Below are 14,806 nucleotides of genomic sequence, written 5' to 3' on the forward strand. Positions count from 1 at the left end.
TACAAGGGGTCTTGGGGACCCTATTGGGAACTTTGGGGATAACCAGGAGGACAGTGAGCAGCTTGTGATGAGGTTTAGGCAGTCAATGCGGGGCTCAGCCTGGTACCCAGGGAGGCCTGTGAGCACCAGGCCCAGCATCAGGGAGATTCCTGAGCTCCTTCCTGTCTGGTGCTCATTGCCCCTTTATGGGCCACCTGGCTTTGGTTTTGATGTCTCCGTGTTGCTTTTAGACCAAAACCGGTGGCTGAATCCATGCCCAGGGCCTGGGACCTGGCTTTGCTCTCTGCTGGCCTGCCTCTGCTTGCTCATCGAGTCTTTCCCACTTGTCATTTCCAGCTTTCATGCTGTACCCAGGATCCCACCATAGGAAGGAGGCCAGTTCGCTCTGCTACATCGAGTTTATGCTTCTCTGTTGCTTTTCTGCACCATGCAGGCCCACTCGGGGACTAGCGGAGCCTGCTGTAGTGATGGGTCTCATGCCTGAGCCTGACCCCTCTCTCTCCCTGCAGCCCTGCTTTGGAGTCCCAGGATATGAGAAGCTGGCAATTCAAGGCCTGACAACAGGCTTAAGCCAGTGTCTAGAGGCATGGAACTGTGCCTCTAGTTCCATTTATTTTTTTGAGTAGAAAATATGAACAATGGATTCAATCTTCTCCTTGAAGTTCAAATGACAGGAGGAGAAGCCTGCCATGCTAACATGGATCAAAGAGATGGAGATTTTGAGTGTAAAATCATTCACCAGCTTCTCCCAATACCCACTGCTCAGACAGACATGAATCTCCCTCCTTCCAGGACAATCTTGCCAGGCTCCTGTCAGCTTTCTTTCTCCTGCGACTGGGCAGTGGTCCCTTGTCTCTTAGTCTTGAGGTGAGCTCTGAAATACCCTGAGATGGCTTCCCAGAGTGGCATGTAGCAAAGCCTACAGGTCATTTTCCACCTTGCCCAAGTCCAGGAATACATGCCTTTGGCAGAAACCCCAAACTCCTTTCAAACATTCCCATCAGACCAAGAATAGGAGATGCTGCCCCTTTCTTCCACTTTACAAGCTGTGTGCTTTTGGGCAAGTTTCTTAACTTGGGTGAGTTTCCATTTCTTCATGTCCAAGTAATAATAAGCACTTCATTGCAGATCAAGTGTAAAATATAAAAAGCAGTTCTTAATGCATGGTCTTCTGTTATCCTTGTTATGACCAGTGGTTCTCACAAGTACTATTTATTAAGAGAAGGAGAGCTAGAAGTGACATTGTGGGTGAATAGCATGTCTCCTATATTTTATGGCATAGGAACCATGTGGCGTAAGGGAAAGCACACCAGGTTGGGGGCCCATCAGTGTCCACCGTTGACTTGCTCCATGCAGATAAGCCTCTTGAACCTTAAAATAGACATAGTATAAGTCTGCTGGCTCCTGGCTGTGTGGCTCTGGGTAAGTGACTTCACATTTCTGAGTCTTAAGTATCTCATCTGCAGTGTAGGCATATTCATGCCACTTCATAGATGACCTGGGATCAAAGCATGGGCAGTGCTCAGCATAGAAGCTGGAGTGGAGAAAGCATTCAGTAAGCTCCAAGGAGCTGGGAGAGGTGGTGTTGCTAGGTATACCTGCAGGAGGTGCTTGGGCCCCTGGGAGTTTAGCAGCACAGTTCTTCTATACCTGTATTCTGGACAGATCTGGTCTGAGCTCTGCATCTGCCTGCGCCTTGTCTGTGCTGGTGCTTGTGTCCCATCCCAAGGGCCTCCCTCTGGGTAACCACAGTGACCACGAAGCCCTTGCTGGCCTGTCTATGGGGTGGGCTACTCCTTTGTGTGCATTTTCAGATTTAGGCAGGACAGGCACATGTTTCCCTGCAGGCGAGACCTGTGACTAAGCTTCCAGTGGAGTCACCTGCAGGTGATCTACATACACGTGGCATCCTGTGGGGAGGAATCCTGGAAACAGCTTGAACCTCTGGCATCCCACTATCCCGAGGACCATCAGGATTTTAGAGATGCCGTTTATGGTCTTCTGAGTGTGGCGGACCCTTGCTTCTCTGCAGAGTGAGGGGGGAAGCCGAGGACCTTGGGTGAATTTCTTTTACAATTTTGGGTGAATTTCTTAATGTCCAGGTGTCCTTGGCTGAGAAATGGTATACTAGGTCCATTCCGAGCAGATGACATTATTTGTGTGCATAGAGGGGGATGTGGAAGGCAATTCCAAAGAGGAATTTTAGTATTCTGAGCTATTGCAGTGTTATTGTTAAAGCACATAGCCTATGATCCTGCAAGAGTAGTATTTTGAAAGGTTTCCTTCTTTGTTTTGTTAAAAATCCATCTTATCCCTTTATTGTTGCAGTATGTTAACAGAGAGCCATTTTCAGGTGGTCGATAATCAGCCTGGGAGAGCTATGCTGCCCGTCTCTGCCTCCTGTGAGGAAGGAAAGGGGCTTGGAGGAGTTTCGGTGGGATGGACCTGCTCGTATCGCCCAGCACAGGATTGTCATGGGGGTGGGATTTGGTGGTAATAAATCACCTTCGGAGATGGGTGTCAGGACAAGAGCCTCACCTTTCTGTGACAATTATTCGCATTCAAGGGTTCCAAGAAGTGGCAAGACAGTCCTGACTGCCTTGATCTGAGGAGCCCAGACCAACTCTAAAAGGTTTAGACATTGAGCTTATGTGGGAGATTGGCTCATGCATGGGTGGTTTAAAAATCCATTCTAGGCTGGGCTCAACTTCCCATACCTAGGCCATGGGCCCTGTGGCAGGCGACGTTTACTCTTGGACTAGGTAATCACGGCAGAGGAACACACAGTATCTGAGGATGCACACAGCACATTGTGATCCACAGATCTGACCGACTGGCGGTGAGGTCTCCTCATGACCACACCAGCAAGGAGTTAGCTGGGGGCTTCCTGCGGGTGTGTGAATATCCGATGTGCTTAACCATCGATATGTGTGTGTTTGTGTGTGTTTCAGGTGACCCAACAATCAACCCCTGAAAAAGGTGGTCACAAAACCCCCAGGAGACCAAGATGATGGCAAGTCGTGACCCCAAAACTGGGGCAAACAGACTCATGAGAGCCCAGACCCTCCAGAAGCAGCGGAGGGCCCCAGTTGGGCCAAGGGCTCCCCCGCCCGATGAAGAAGATCCCAGGATAAGTCTAGTCCTGGATCTCTTGGGTATCGGGGTGGGGGTGGGGGGCGGGGGGAGGGGGTGTCACACGGTCCTCAGAGCCTGGGTTGGATTCCAAAGAGTTCTGTCAGCACCACCCAAGTTGCTTTCCCCATCCAAGGTGGGCGTGGCTTGGGACCTCCTCCCCAGCCCGATAGGTCCCTTGAGAGACTCTTGGGGGCAACCTCCCTTTCTACTTAGAATCCTGCGTAGCCACGTTTGGCTGTGTTGTTGACATCGGGTTCAGGATCGTGCCCCTTAGAATCCCGAGTCCTTCCTTTTAGAGTTCCTCCGTCACATGGGCTTTGGGAGGGAACATGGTACCCGAACTCTCCCAGCACTTACCAGCCCCCACGCCAGTGTCCCCTCTTTGGAATCCTTATTCAGCTCGGAATTCACAATCCGTTTCAATGTTGACATCGGATCGCTGCCTGTGGCTTCAGCTCACTCACTGACATCACTTCCTTTCCACCCACAGCTCAAGTGCAAAAACTTCGGGGCCTTTGGTCACACGGCCAGAAGTACCAGGTGCCCCATGAAGTGCTGGAAGGCAGCCCCGGTTCCCCAGACCTTTGGGAAAAAGGAAGGGAAGGAAAACCTGAAACCATGGAAGCCCCAGGTTGAAGAGAACCTACCCGGGACCCTTGAACAAGGATAAGGGAGAGAAGGAAGAGAGACCAAGGTGAGCAGTGAGAGGCGTTTTCACCACTCTTAGGGTACTGCCTCCTAAGGACATGGTGTCTCTGCACCTGCACACCGTGTGCCTTTCCGTCTCCTGACCAGGGAAAGAACGCTGCGGAGAAATAGACCAGAGCTCCGTGTCCTCCGGGGTTCCACACCCAGGAGCTCCTTTGGCTCTGGGAGATTCAGGGACGGGGAGAGGCGGGGGCGCTTCCCGCAGGTTCCCCATGACAGGGGGAAAAACAATGGAATCCCAATCACAGCCCTTAGTTGGGAAGCCTGGAGGGCCACCTGGAGGACGGGAAGGTTGGCACGTGAGGGAAGGTGCAGAGGCGGAAAGGGCACGAGATATCCATTTCTGTATCACAAAACATGGAATGGGACTGGGCCCCTGACAGGGTTCTCTCTGTCTCCTGGGGAAAACCAGGGGGCACGGCCTCACCTTTTTCTGTTCTGCAGGCAACAAGACCGGCAGAGGAAGGCTCTCCTCCAAACATTTTCCGGGAAACCTCCAGAGAAGCCGCTGCCAAATCAAAAAGGATCCACGGAATCTTGTGATTATCTGAGGGTGAGTGTCACCATGGGCCCCCGGTCTTTTTCTCCTCTAGGTCACCCTGGTTGATTTCCTTTCAGCTTCCCGTCTGCGGGAGGGAATCGGGGAACCCCTCTTTCTTGCCTTCTTGGGGTCAGGGACTCCACGATCCTTCCAGGTCAATTTCATTCCAGGTGAAGGCATCTGAAGATGCCGTATTTCCTGTTGCTTTCTTTGTGTCCAATTATGGCAAGCCTGCCAATAACACGTTCCTAGCGGCATGAGGAAATTAGTCCCTCAGAGGCCCCAAACATGGAGAAGGCTAAACCCAGGAACATGCATGTTTTCAGAGAAGACGTCCTGAGAACACTTGAGCCACCAACCTGCCTTCAGAAGGGCATTAGGCCCTTCCACTTCATGGAAGGCTGAGTGGAGGGACTTTGAACCAGTTAATGCCCAAGACATTGTTCTTTTGAACAATGCTGTGCTTAGATCAGCTACACATAGCTCGAGAGCGCATCTTTCATGTGTCTTGTGCTGATGAGCACTCAGGTGGAGGGTCCGTCCCTACTTCCAAGGACTGCCTGTCGATACTGTACTAAGAATTTCATGGTGTGTGCACCTTGTCTTTGGATGTGGTTGATTTTCATGTTGGCTCGATGCTGAGGAACTTCTAACGTGTGTGGTTTCCCTTGTTTCAGGTTGCAAGTGGGCCAAGGCCGGTCCACACAACAAGTAAGAGGCCACGTGTGGACCCTGTCCTCACTGATCGCTCAGCTACCAAAATGTCTGACAGGGGCTCCGTCTTGGCTTCACTGTCTCCCCTCAGAAAAGCCAGTCTGAGCTCCTCCTCAAGTCTTGGACCAAAGGAACGACAGACGGGGGCTGCGGCCGACATCCCTCAGCCTGCAGTCAGGCACCAGGGCCCAGAGCCTCTCCTCGTGGTGAAGCCGACACACAGCAGCCCTGAGGGTGGCTGCCGAGAAGTTCCCCAGGCTGCTTCCAAAACCCATGGCCTGCTCCAGGCCATCAGCCCCCAGGCACACGACAAACGTCCTGCGGTGACCTCACAGCCCTGCCCACCAGCCGCCACACACAGCTTGGGCCTAGGCTCCAATCTCAGCTTCAGGCCAGGAGCCAAGAGACCTGCCCAGGCTCCGATTCAGGCTTGCCTGAACTTCCCCAAGAAACCGAGACTGGGTCCCTTCCAGATACCCGAAAACGCCATCCAGGGAGGTGAGCTGGGGGCTCCGGAGACTTTCCAACCTCCACCAGCCGCAACCGAACTTGGACCAAGTAAGTCACCCCAGATGGGCAGGAGGACACCCGCCCAGGTGCCCAGCGTCGACCGGCAGCCTCCGCACAGCAGACCTTGCCTGCCTACTGCCCAGGCCTGCACCATGTCCCATCACCCAGCGGCCAGCCATGATGGGGCCCAGCCCCTCAGAGTGCTCTTCCGGAGACTGGAAAACGGATAGCGGAGCTCCAGCCTCCTGACAGCTCCCTCATTTCACTCACCTGAGAAGCCAGGAGCCTTCCTCCCTCAGAGCCCTCATGTCTCAGAGAAGTCTGAGGGTCCCTGTGTTCATGTCCCACTGAGTGTCCTCTATGAGGACTATCAGGTTTCCTCCTCCTCAGAGGACAGCGATTCTGACCTGGAGTGAGACTGCAGGTGGCAGGGGCTCCTTGGCCTCCAGCTCCCGTGACTTGGAGGGGACTGTGGGACTGAGGAGCGCAGAGCAGAGAGCAGGCTCTGTGCGGTGACTCCGAAGCTCCCCGGCTGCAGCGCTTCTGTGGATGTGGGAACGCAGGCCAGGCAGGGGGCAAACGCAGGGACTCCGCCTCATTGCCTCATTGAATTCTGGTGAGGGACATTGTAGTTTTCATGGTTCTCCGGAAACGCGCCAGGAAACGCTTCCGTGCCAGTGATTTGTTGCCTAAGAAACTGGGTGACGCGCAGGAGTCAGACTTCCGCTGGGACGTCAAAATGAAACTGGGGAATTACTGTGTATTTGCTCTCTACATGACTGAATAACGGAAAAGTTAGGGAACCCTGAGAGGTGCAGCCCTTCGGCTCTGCCCCGCCCTGAGTGCAGTGTTTCCGACGCTGGGAAGCGTGCTGCGCAAAGCGCTCTCGGGGTCTTTCCTCAGCCTTGAAAACTGGGCTCTGGAGTGCCTTTGTAAATATGTGTGTTTAATTTGTTTTGAAGTGAATAAAATTCTCAAAAAGATGACATATTGTCTTTTGACTCTCATTCCCTGTTTGTGTTTAACTGATTTTCCAAGGGCTTGAAAATTTCTTGACTTGTTAGCAATCCAAATCGTTATGTCTCCGAAACAGAGTTGACTGAGGGGACCGTAGGGCTGGGCAGGACCTTTGATTTCTTATACATCCACAGGGGCAAGAGAACCTCAGCCCCACTCTACCAACACGCACCTAATAAAATTCCGCCAACTGAATCTCACGCACGCTAACATGTGGGAAGCGTTGCTTGCACCATGAGTCCCCATTTGGCTCAACCGCCGATGCCAAGTGTGTGGTTCCAACTGGGACGGCACCCATGAAGTGGCTTCCGGATGTGTGTATGAACCAGGCACAGTTTCATTCGCCAAATAGACCCCAGCAAAGCTGAAGTTAACTCCAAGATTTGGGATGTACTTCAGAGGTAAAACATTCATCCCGTCTTCTTTCCGGGTGTCTGACACCGGGCCTTTCCATGGTTCTCCCCCGATCCCAAGAGTAGCTGAGGTAGAGACTCACTGAAAGATCTAGGCAGGGATATCCCATCATGCATAGGCTATCTCCCTTCTGTGACCTGGGAACAACTCTGACCAGGATTCCACGTGTAGGAGGCCTCGGAACTGAGCGGGATTTTCTGAGACACACCAAATGGGTGCACCCTTTCCACCGCTGTTGAGGGTCATTATCTTGATTATCCAGATCACCTAGAAAGTATCAGTATCCAGAATCAACAAGATCAACCCTCTGCTCCTCTGACAGCAGAAGGAGCATGACCACAACAAACCAAAGAGCATGGAAGGAAACGATGTGACCGGAAAGCTCAGAGAACGGCCACAGGGGGTCGTAAGCAGGGGTTCCAACTGAATCATGAATAATTAATGAAGGGCAAATCAAAGGGGAATCAAATTTCAGCAGGTGCAATTCATCCAACTGGAGATTGCTGGCGGGCCAACAAGATTGAGAAACTGAGAGTCGGGTGCAGTGTCAAGGGGGACGCGACTGGTTCCAAAGCTCAAGAAGACCATGGGGTCACTTGGGCTACGTGACAAAATGTCCCCAGTGTGCTGGTTGAGCATTCCGACTCCTGCCTGTCTCTTCCCGTCCAAGGAACACGGACACTAACACGTGCAGGTGCAGATGACCAAGGGCAGAATTAGGGGACGTGGCACAAAAGTTCACCGACTTGGGAGTCCCACAGAAGGTCCGGTGGATCTTCGCAAATCCAGAGAAATGGCAATGGGACCTAGGGAATTAGAGCCTCACAGGCGTCCGGGAGACTTTTCAGGCACAATGCCTGGAGTCCCAAGACGAGCTGAAAAAGGAGCCAGGCACTGAAGGACAAAGTGGTGTTGACTTTCTTCATCTGTGTTTCCCAGTGCAGTCCAATTCAAGGTAGAATTAATGTATTTATTTTCCGTCGGCTTGTTGTAGTTGAAAACTTGAGATGTTATTGATTTTTGGTTGGAGAGTTCCAGTCTGAAAAAATAGATATTCTGAAGATGGAGGTTGTCCACGATTGTATCTCAAGGTGAGTCTACTTGATGCAACTGAAGCATACTTTACACATAGTGCATATGTTCAAATTATGTTTTGTCTTTATTACATTTTTAAAAATCACTTCTTGAAACATGTCAGAGTTAGATACACCAATGTTAAATTTCTCATCACGTGTACAGAAGCACTGTAAAATGCAGTCTAGAATGTAAAATTCCCTGCCATTTCTCTGTGGAACTTTCTGCAGAGTGGGATTGCATCCAGGGGTTTTCTGGGGGCACAAGTGTGATATGAGCTGGTCCTTGGCCTCCCGCTGAAGTTGGAATCCTGCAGATTGCTTAGTGGTGGTTTCAGCTTGCCCCTTCTTTCGAGGTCATCACTAACCTTTCCTGGGCACCCACAGGGACTCAGAACTTATCTAGAGTCACAGGCAGGCCTGGGAAGCTGCCCTTGAGCCTTAGTGCGGTCCATGATGGTTCCATGCCACTGATCTTGTGTGACACATTCTGCAGAGGGATGGGCTGGCATGAGCTGTCCCTGCCTTTCTGAAAATCACAGAGATTTCTGGTGTCTGAAGCCACATAGAAATATCTGTGGAGTCTCAGGTAGGCCAGGGATGCCATTCACAAGCTCCTGTTCTTCCGCTTAATGGCAGCGTTAATGGCAGCAAGAGTGATTCCTCAGTTTCCTAACTGACTTCAAAATAATTTTGATGATTTTGTTGTGTCGAAGACCAGTCCTCTTTCTGTGGCATCCAGTTCACCAGTAAGGTTTTTTGGGATTATGTGGAAACTCTTGCATTTTTCCAGAGCCTCACTTCATCCTGGATGCTCTCAGGAATGCACGAGCTGATCCCTGCCTTGGAGGGGTCTTGGAACATTTCGGGAGGCCCCTTAGGTCCAGGAGTCACAAGGAGGTCCACCAGGAATTGACAGGGCATGCGTCTGCCCATCTGTATCTGGAACTTCCATTCACCTTCAGAATGCAGATTCTTTCTGAACTAATAAATTATCTTCATCTTGGTGTAAGTAGCCACAATATAATAATCCATATTAACTCTATTAATAAAAATAACTGAATATCAACAATGAAGATAATAATGACAATGTTAATTATTATAATATTAATAGTAAAAATAAAAAGAAGGCATTAGAGATTAGAGATTCCCCTAAGTGAAGGACAATGTACAGATATAGGGACACATGAGTTGTTTGGACTGAGAGTCAAATGAAACGTGTTCCTCAAAGGCAAAGAACAAGCAGCATAAGGAAAACACAAAGTTCATGGATGAGCACATGGGCTACTTTGGAACTCATGTGGAAACACTGCAGGCGAAGTGTACCTGGTACTGGGACTGCCCACCAGCCAGCCCCCACCCACCTTCATGAGGTAGGACAGCAGGATAATGGGGAAGGGGTCCATGCAAGGGATGCAAGGCTCGTGTCACACCTGATTCAAAGAAGCACTGCTTCTGACAGATGTTTATCTCCTAAAACTGCGTCACCTCTAACTGCCTGGCTGCATGTCTGCCATCTGTTTTTCTTAGGTCACAGAAGGGACAGACATTACCATCCACCTATCTGCATACAGAGCCATTGGAGGCCATTACCCTTGTTGCTTCCACTTTGGAAAGGAGCAACACACACGGCAGATGCCATTCTCTGTCTCTTTGGAAAACTTTGTCAGCACATTTAAGGTTTTTTTCAGCCGCAGAAAGCCACCTGCTTCAAAGTCTCATCTTCCGCAAATGGCAAGCACACAATTATTAATGGAGGCAAGGTGTGCATAGGCTTTGCCATTTGATTCAATTGGAACAAATAGGGGAGGCCTTCTTAGCTCTACAGCTCTGTCCGTGTGGCCAGCTGACAATGTCAGGCTGCATTGCCATTAGACTTGTCCCTTTGCACATAAGGCTTCCCTCCCATCCTTTCCACAGATGTGAATCCTGATGTCACTTCCTAATAAACATCCTGCACACTAAACTTCATCTATATCCAGTTCCCTGGGAACCAAACCTGTGACAAAAGTGAAAAGTTTCTAGGGAAAATAGGGTTTCCTTATGAGACAGGAATCAAATTCTGCTGAGCTAGAAAATAAGGTAAAGTCTGATGACATCTCATGATTTTTTTTATTAGGACATTACCACTGCCAGCAAGAATTATGTGCATCAATTCATGGGGACAAACATCATATAGGAGCGGGATGAGGTTGAGAGTTGAGGAGAAATGCTGACGAATGGACTTTACCCTCAACTTGGATTCAGGAGAGGACATAAAAACAGCTGGAAATAAAAGGTGTCCAAAAACATTTTTATGGTTTTTGAAAAATTCAAATTTCAGGTTGGGAGACACTGTATGTTTAAATTCTAAAAGGATGTAGCACACTGAGAAGAAATAACTATAGATAAAGTGTCCATTTTATGAATAATACAATTTATGGTATGACAGGAGATCAAGGGACATAACACAAATTTGGAGTTAAAGAAATTAACAGACATTCTCGGTAATTCCTCAGCTATTATGGCAGAGATGCTGGGACAACGGATATCCGTGTAGCAGTACTTTTAAAAAATATTTTGTTATTTTTTTTGGAAACGGAGTCTCACTCTGTAACCAGGCTGCGTTGCAATAGCGCAATCTCGGCTCACTGCAATCTCTGCCTCCCGGGTTCAACCAATCCTCCTGCCTCGGCCTCCCGAGTAGCTGGGACTACAGGCACACACTACCACACTCAGCTAATTTTTGTATTTTTAGTACAGATGAGGTTTCACCACGTTGGCTAGGATGCTCTCAGTTTCCTGATCTCATGATCTGCCTGCCTTGGCCTCCCAAAGGGTTGAGATTACAGGTGTGAGCCACCACGCCTGGCCCATGTAGCAGTACTTTTGAACTTAATGGCTGAAAGCATCCACCTGCAAACTTATGTATTATATCTGCAAAAGAGTACAGACCATGTGATGAATTTTAAAGGGAAGACAAGCCTGTGGGAATTCAACAGCCATGGCAACGTTTTGAAGTTCTTTTTATTAAACATGTAAGAAGTAACTGAAGTTCAAGACCTAACATAATTGCCAGGAATTATTTGAGGAATTACCAAGAAGAACTTAGACACTATGAAATCCTTACGATGCCCTCTGCTGCAGTTTCCTCCTAGAGCCAGTGATTTTAAGCCAGAAGCAAATGTCTCTGCAGGCATAAGAATTCAAACCAAATGTACTATTCAATTTTAAATGAGATGACAATAAAATTATGTGCTGTATAGCAACAACTTTTTTTTTCTTTCAGACAGAGTGTTTCTCTTTTGCCTAGGCTGCAGTGCAGAGGAGAACTCTTGGCTCACTGCAATCTCTGCCTCCTGGGTTCAAGTGACTTTCCCACCTTTTTCACAATGTATCCTTATCCTCAAACTCATCCTACTAAGTAGCTGGGATTATAGGCATGTGCCACTATGTCTGGCTGATTTTTGTATCAGCAAAATTATTTCTGGGGTGGAGAGTTAGGGACCTTTTTTCTCCCACACCCGAAAACATGTTCTCCAAATGATCTGTCAATAGGAATAACTGATACCTGTATTTGCTAACCTACCTTTTTCTTTCTTTAAATTCAGAACTAGAGTGTGGAAAAGTGACATTAAGAAGGTTCTCTTAATTTTCAACACAAGTGATGGGCTAGGCACTGTGCTAGATGCTGCAAATATGCACTAATACACCCATAATAGTTTTGCCTTATTGCCTTCTATGTTCTAATAATGCACCAAAAGGAAAGTATAGATTAGCTTTTTATTTTTTTGAGATGGAGGTTAATTCTGTCACCCAGGATGGAATGCAGAGGCGGGATCTTAGCTCACTGCACCTTCTACCTCCTGGGTTCAAGTGATTCTCCTGCCTCAGCCTCCTGAGTAGCTGGGATTACAGGCACATACCACCACACCCAGAAAATTTTTGTATTTTTCGGAAAGACAGCTTTCATCATGTTGGCCAGGCAGATCTCAAACCCCTGGCCTCAAGTGATCCACCTATCTTGGCCTTCCAAACTGCTGGGATTACAGGCATGAGCCATAGTGCCCAGGCAAAGAGAATAGCTTTAAATAGAAAGTATGAAACCAAAAGAAACATATGCTCATCAATTTTATACTGTATTTGGCCAGGTGCAGAAGATCGACTTGTAGTAGTGTAAGGGAATAAGGTCAATTCACATTTAATTGTTTGGACAAGTCACCAGAAATCAAAAGTTGGAGGAGTTGTATCTTTTGAGGCGGGTTGCACAGGCAAGCAGCAAGTTGCTATCTCTCCAAAGTCCTAAACTGTTCTATTTCTCCTACTGTGGAAAAATGAGACTTCTACTTGATTTCAATTTATATAGGAAAATGCTTAATAAAACTAATAAGGGCTACATTCCAGGACACAGCCAGACCACACATATACTGAACCTTGATTCTAGAGACACATCCTGTTCAATGTAATTGGATTTTCAAGACAACAAAAATATAACTCTGACACAATATTGGAGAGCCAAAAGGAAAGGACATTTTGGGTTGAAATTTTTTCTTTTAAAAATGTGTCCTTGAGTTCTATTAACAATAGCTGAAGACTAGGAACAATTCAAATGTCTATTGAGAGGAAATTGATAAATTATGTGCATATTAAAGAATAATATTTAGCAATAAAGGCAAATAATCAACTCTATTAATCAACATCATGATCATGGATCAATATAATCTTTCTAACCCTGAGTGGGGAAAGCAAAACTAAAAAGTGTCCATAATATAAATAAATGTATACAAAATTCTAGAACAGACAAACCTAATATAAGCTAAAAAAGTTCAGAAAAGCCAGGTGCAGTGGCTCATGCCTGTCATGCCAGCACTTTGTGAGGTGGGTGGATCGCATGAGCTCAGGAGTTCAAGACCAGCCTGGCCAACATGCTGAAGCTATGCCATCTTTACCAAAAATACAAAAATTAGCCCAGTGTGGTGTGGTACGCAGGAACAGAAAACCAAATACTACATATTCTCATGTATAAGTGAGAGCTAAACATTGAGTTATACACTGTTTAGCTCTCACTTACATGGAAACAACAGACACTGGAGATTCTTAGAGGGAGGAGGGAGGGTTGGGTGCAAGGCCTGAAAAACTACCTGTTGGGTATTATGTTCACTACGTGTGTGATGAGGTCATTCATACTGTAAACCTCAGCAGCAGACAATACATCCATGTAACAAACCTGCACATGTATGCTCTGTGTCTAAAATAAAAATTAAAAACATAAAAAATGAACAAAGACATATGAGCAGGCATTTCTCGAAAAAGGAGATATAAATGGACAACATATATGTAAACAATTCTTATCCTCTCTAGTCATCACGGGAATGCAAATGAAAACTACCAAGAAATATCACCTCCCACCTGTTAGAATAGCTATTATCCAAAAGATGGATGGTAACAAGAGTTGGTAAGGATGTGGAGAAAAGGGAACCTTTGTATACTGGTGGTGGGAATGTAAATTAGTAGGGCCACCTTGGAAAATAGCATGGAGGTTTCTCAAAAATTAAACAATAAAAATGCCATTTTGTTCCAGCAATCCCACTTACTTATATATAATATATATATATCCATATATATATAAAAAATATATATATCCATATATATATAAATATATATATATGAAGTCATTGAAATCAGTATGTGAAAGAGGTATCTGCACTCCTATATTCCTTTCAGCACTGTTCACAGCAGTCAAGATTTATGAAGAAGACATACAGGTTATCATTCATTCATGGACGGATGAATTAATGTTATATATATATATATGCACAATGGAATATTATTCAGTATTATACAATAATGAAACCCTGTCATTTGTGACAACATTGATGGATCTGAAGGACATGAAGTCATGTGAAATAAACCAAACACAGAATGACAAATACTGTGTGATTTCACTTGTATTTGAATCTCAAAAAAACAAACTCAGAAGCAGAGGGAAGACTGGCCAGGAGCTGTGGTGCAGATAAATGTGTAGGTGTGATTATAGTACAAAGTTTTAGATATACCACATAAATAAGTTCAGGAGGTCTAATTTACAGCATTGTGCTTATAGCTATGAAAACTGTATTGCACACTTAAAATATAATAGGAGGGTGAATTTTATGTTAATTATTCTTACCAATATAAATAATAATTAGAATGGGAGGGAGAACTTTGGGAGGTGATGAATATGTTTATAATCTTGATGGTAGTGATGCTTTCACAATATATCCTTATTCTCAAACTCATGAGATATACACATTAAATAGGTACGGCTTTTTGAATGTAATCATGTCTCAACAAAGTGTTTTTAAGGGGGGTTGGTTAAAAAATTTAAAAACGAAGGGTAGATGTTCCTTTGCCCTTCTGTCATGCCTTTTTTCTGCCTGCTGTCTAGAATTCAGAAATAACAGGTGGGAATTTAGCAGCCGAACTAGGGCCTTTTCTAAAGTATAGCAGAGCAGAGAGCTGGAAGGGACCTGCATCCCTAATGATATTAGAAAGTATCTGTACTAGCCCTGAATGCTATAACTATAGGTTAATTTTAAGTGAAAAAGAAATCAGCTTTTGCCTTGTTTAAGCAAACCTATTCAGGCATTAATTTTATAAACACGTAGAGAATACATACTCCTTATGAGTAGAAACAATGTTTATGCCATATGGTCCATGATGAGTGTTCAACAAT

The 14,806-nt window shown here is 46.5% G+C and overlaps 1 protein-coding gene across 1 annotated transcript; it reads left to right on the forward strand.

Moving 5' to 3' along the window:
* Positions 1–3,007: 3,007 nt before the first annotated feature.
* LOC100603332 (putative protein FAM90A26) lies at positions 3,008–6,024 on the forward strand. Its single transcript, XM_012498554.2, is given in 5 exon segments — positions 3,008–3,139; positions 3,626–3,778; positions 3,780–3,829; positions 4,288–4,396; positions 5,062–6,024. Coding segments are annotated over 5 exon segments (1,407 nt in total).
* The last annotated feature ends 8,782 nt before the right edge of the window (positions 6,025–14,806 follow it).

The sequence above is a fragment of the Nomascus leucogenys genome, chromosome 4 (assembly GCF_006542625.1).
Source record: "Nomascus leucogenys isolate Asia chromosome 4, Asia_NLE_v1, whole genome shotgun sequence".
NCBI lineage: Eukaryota > Metazoa > Chordata > Mammalia > Primates > Hylobatidae > Nomascus > Nomascus leucogenys.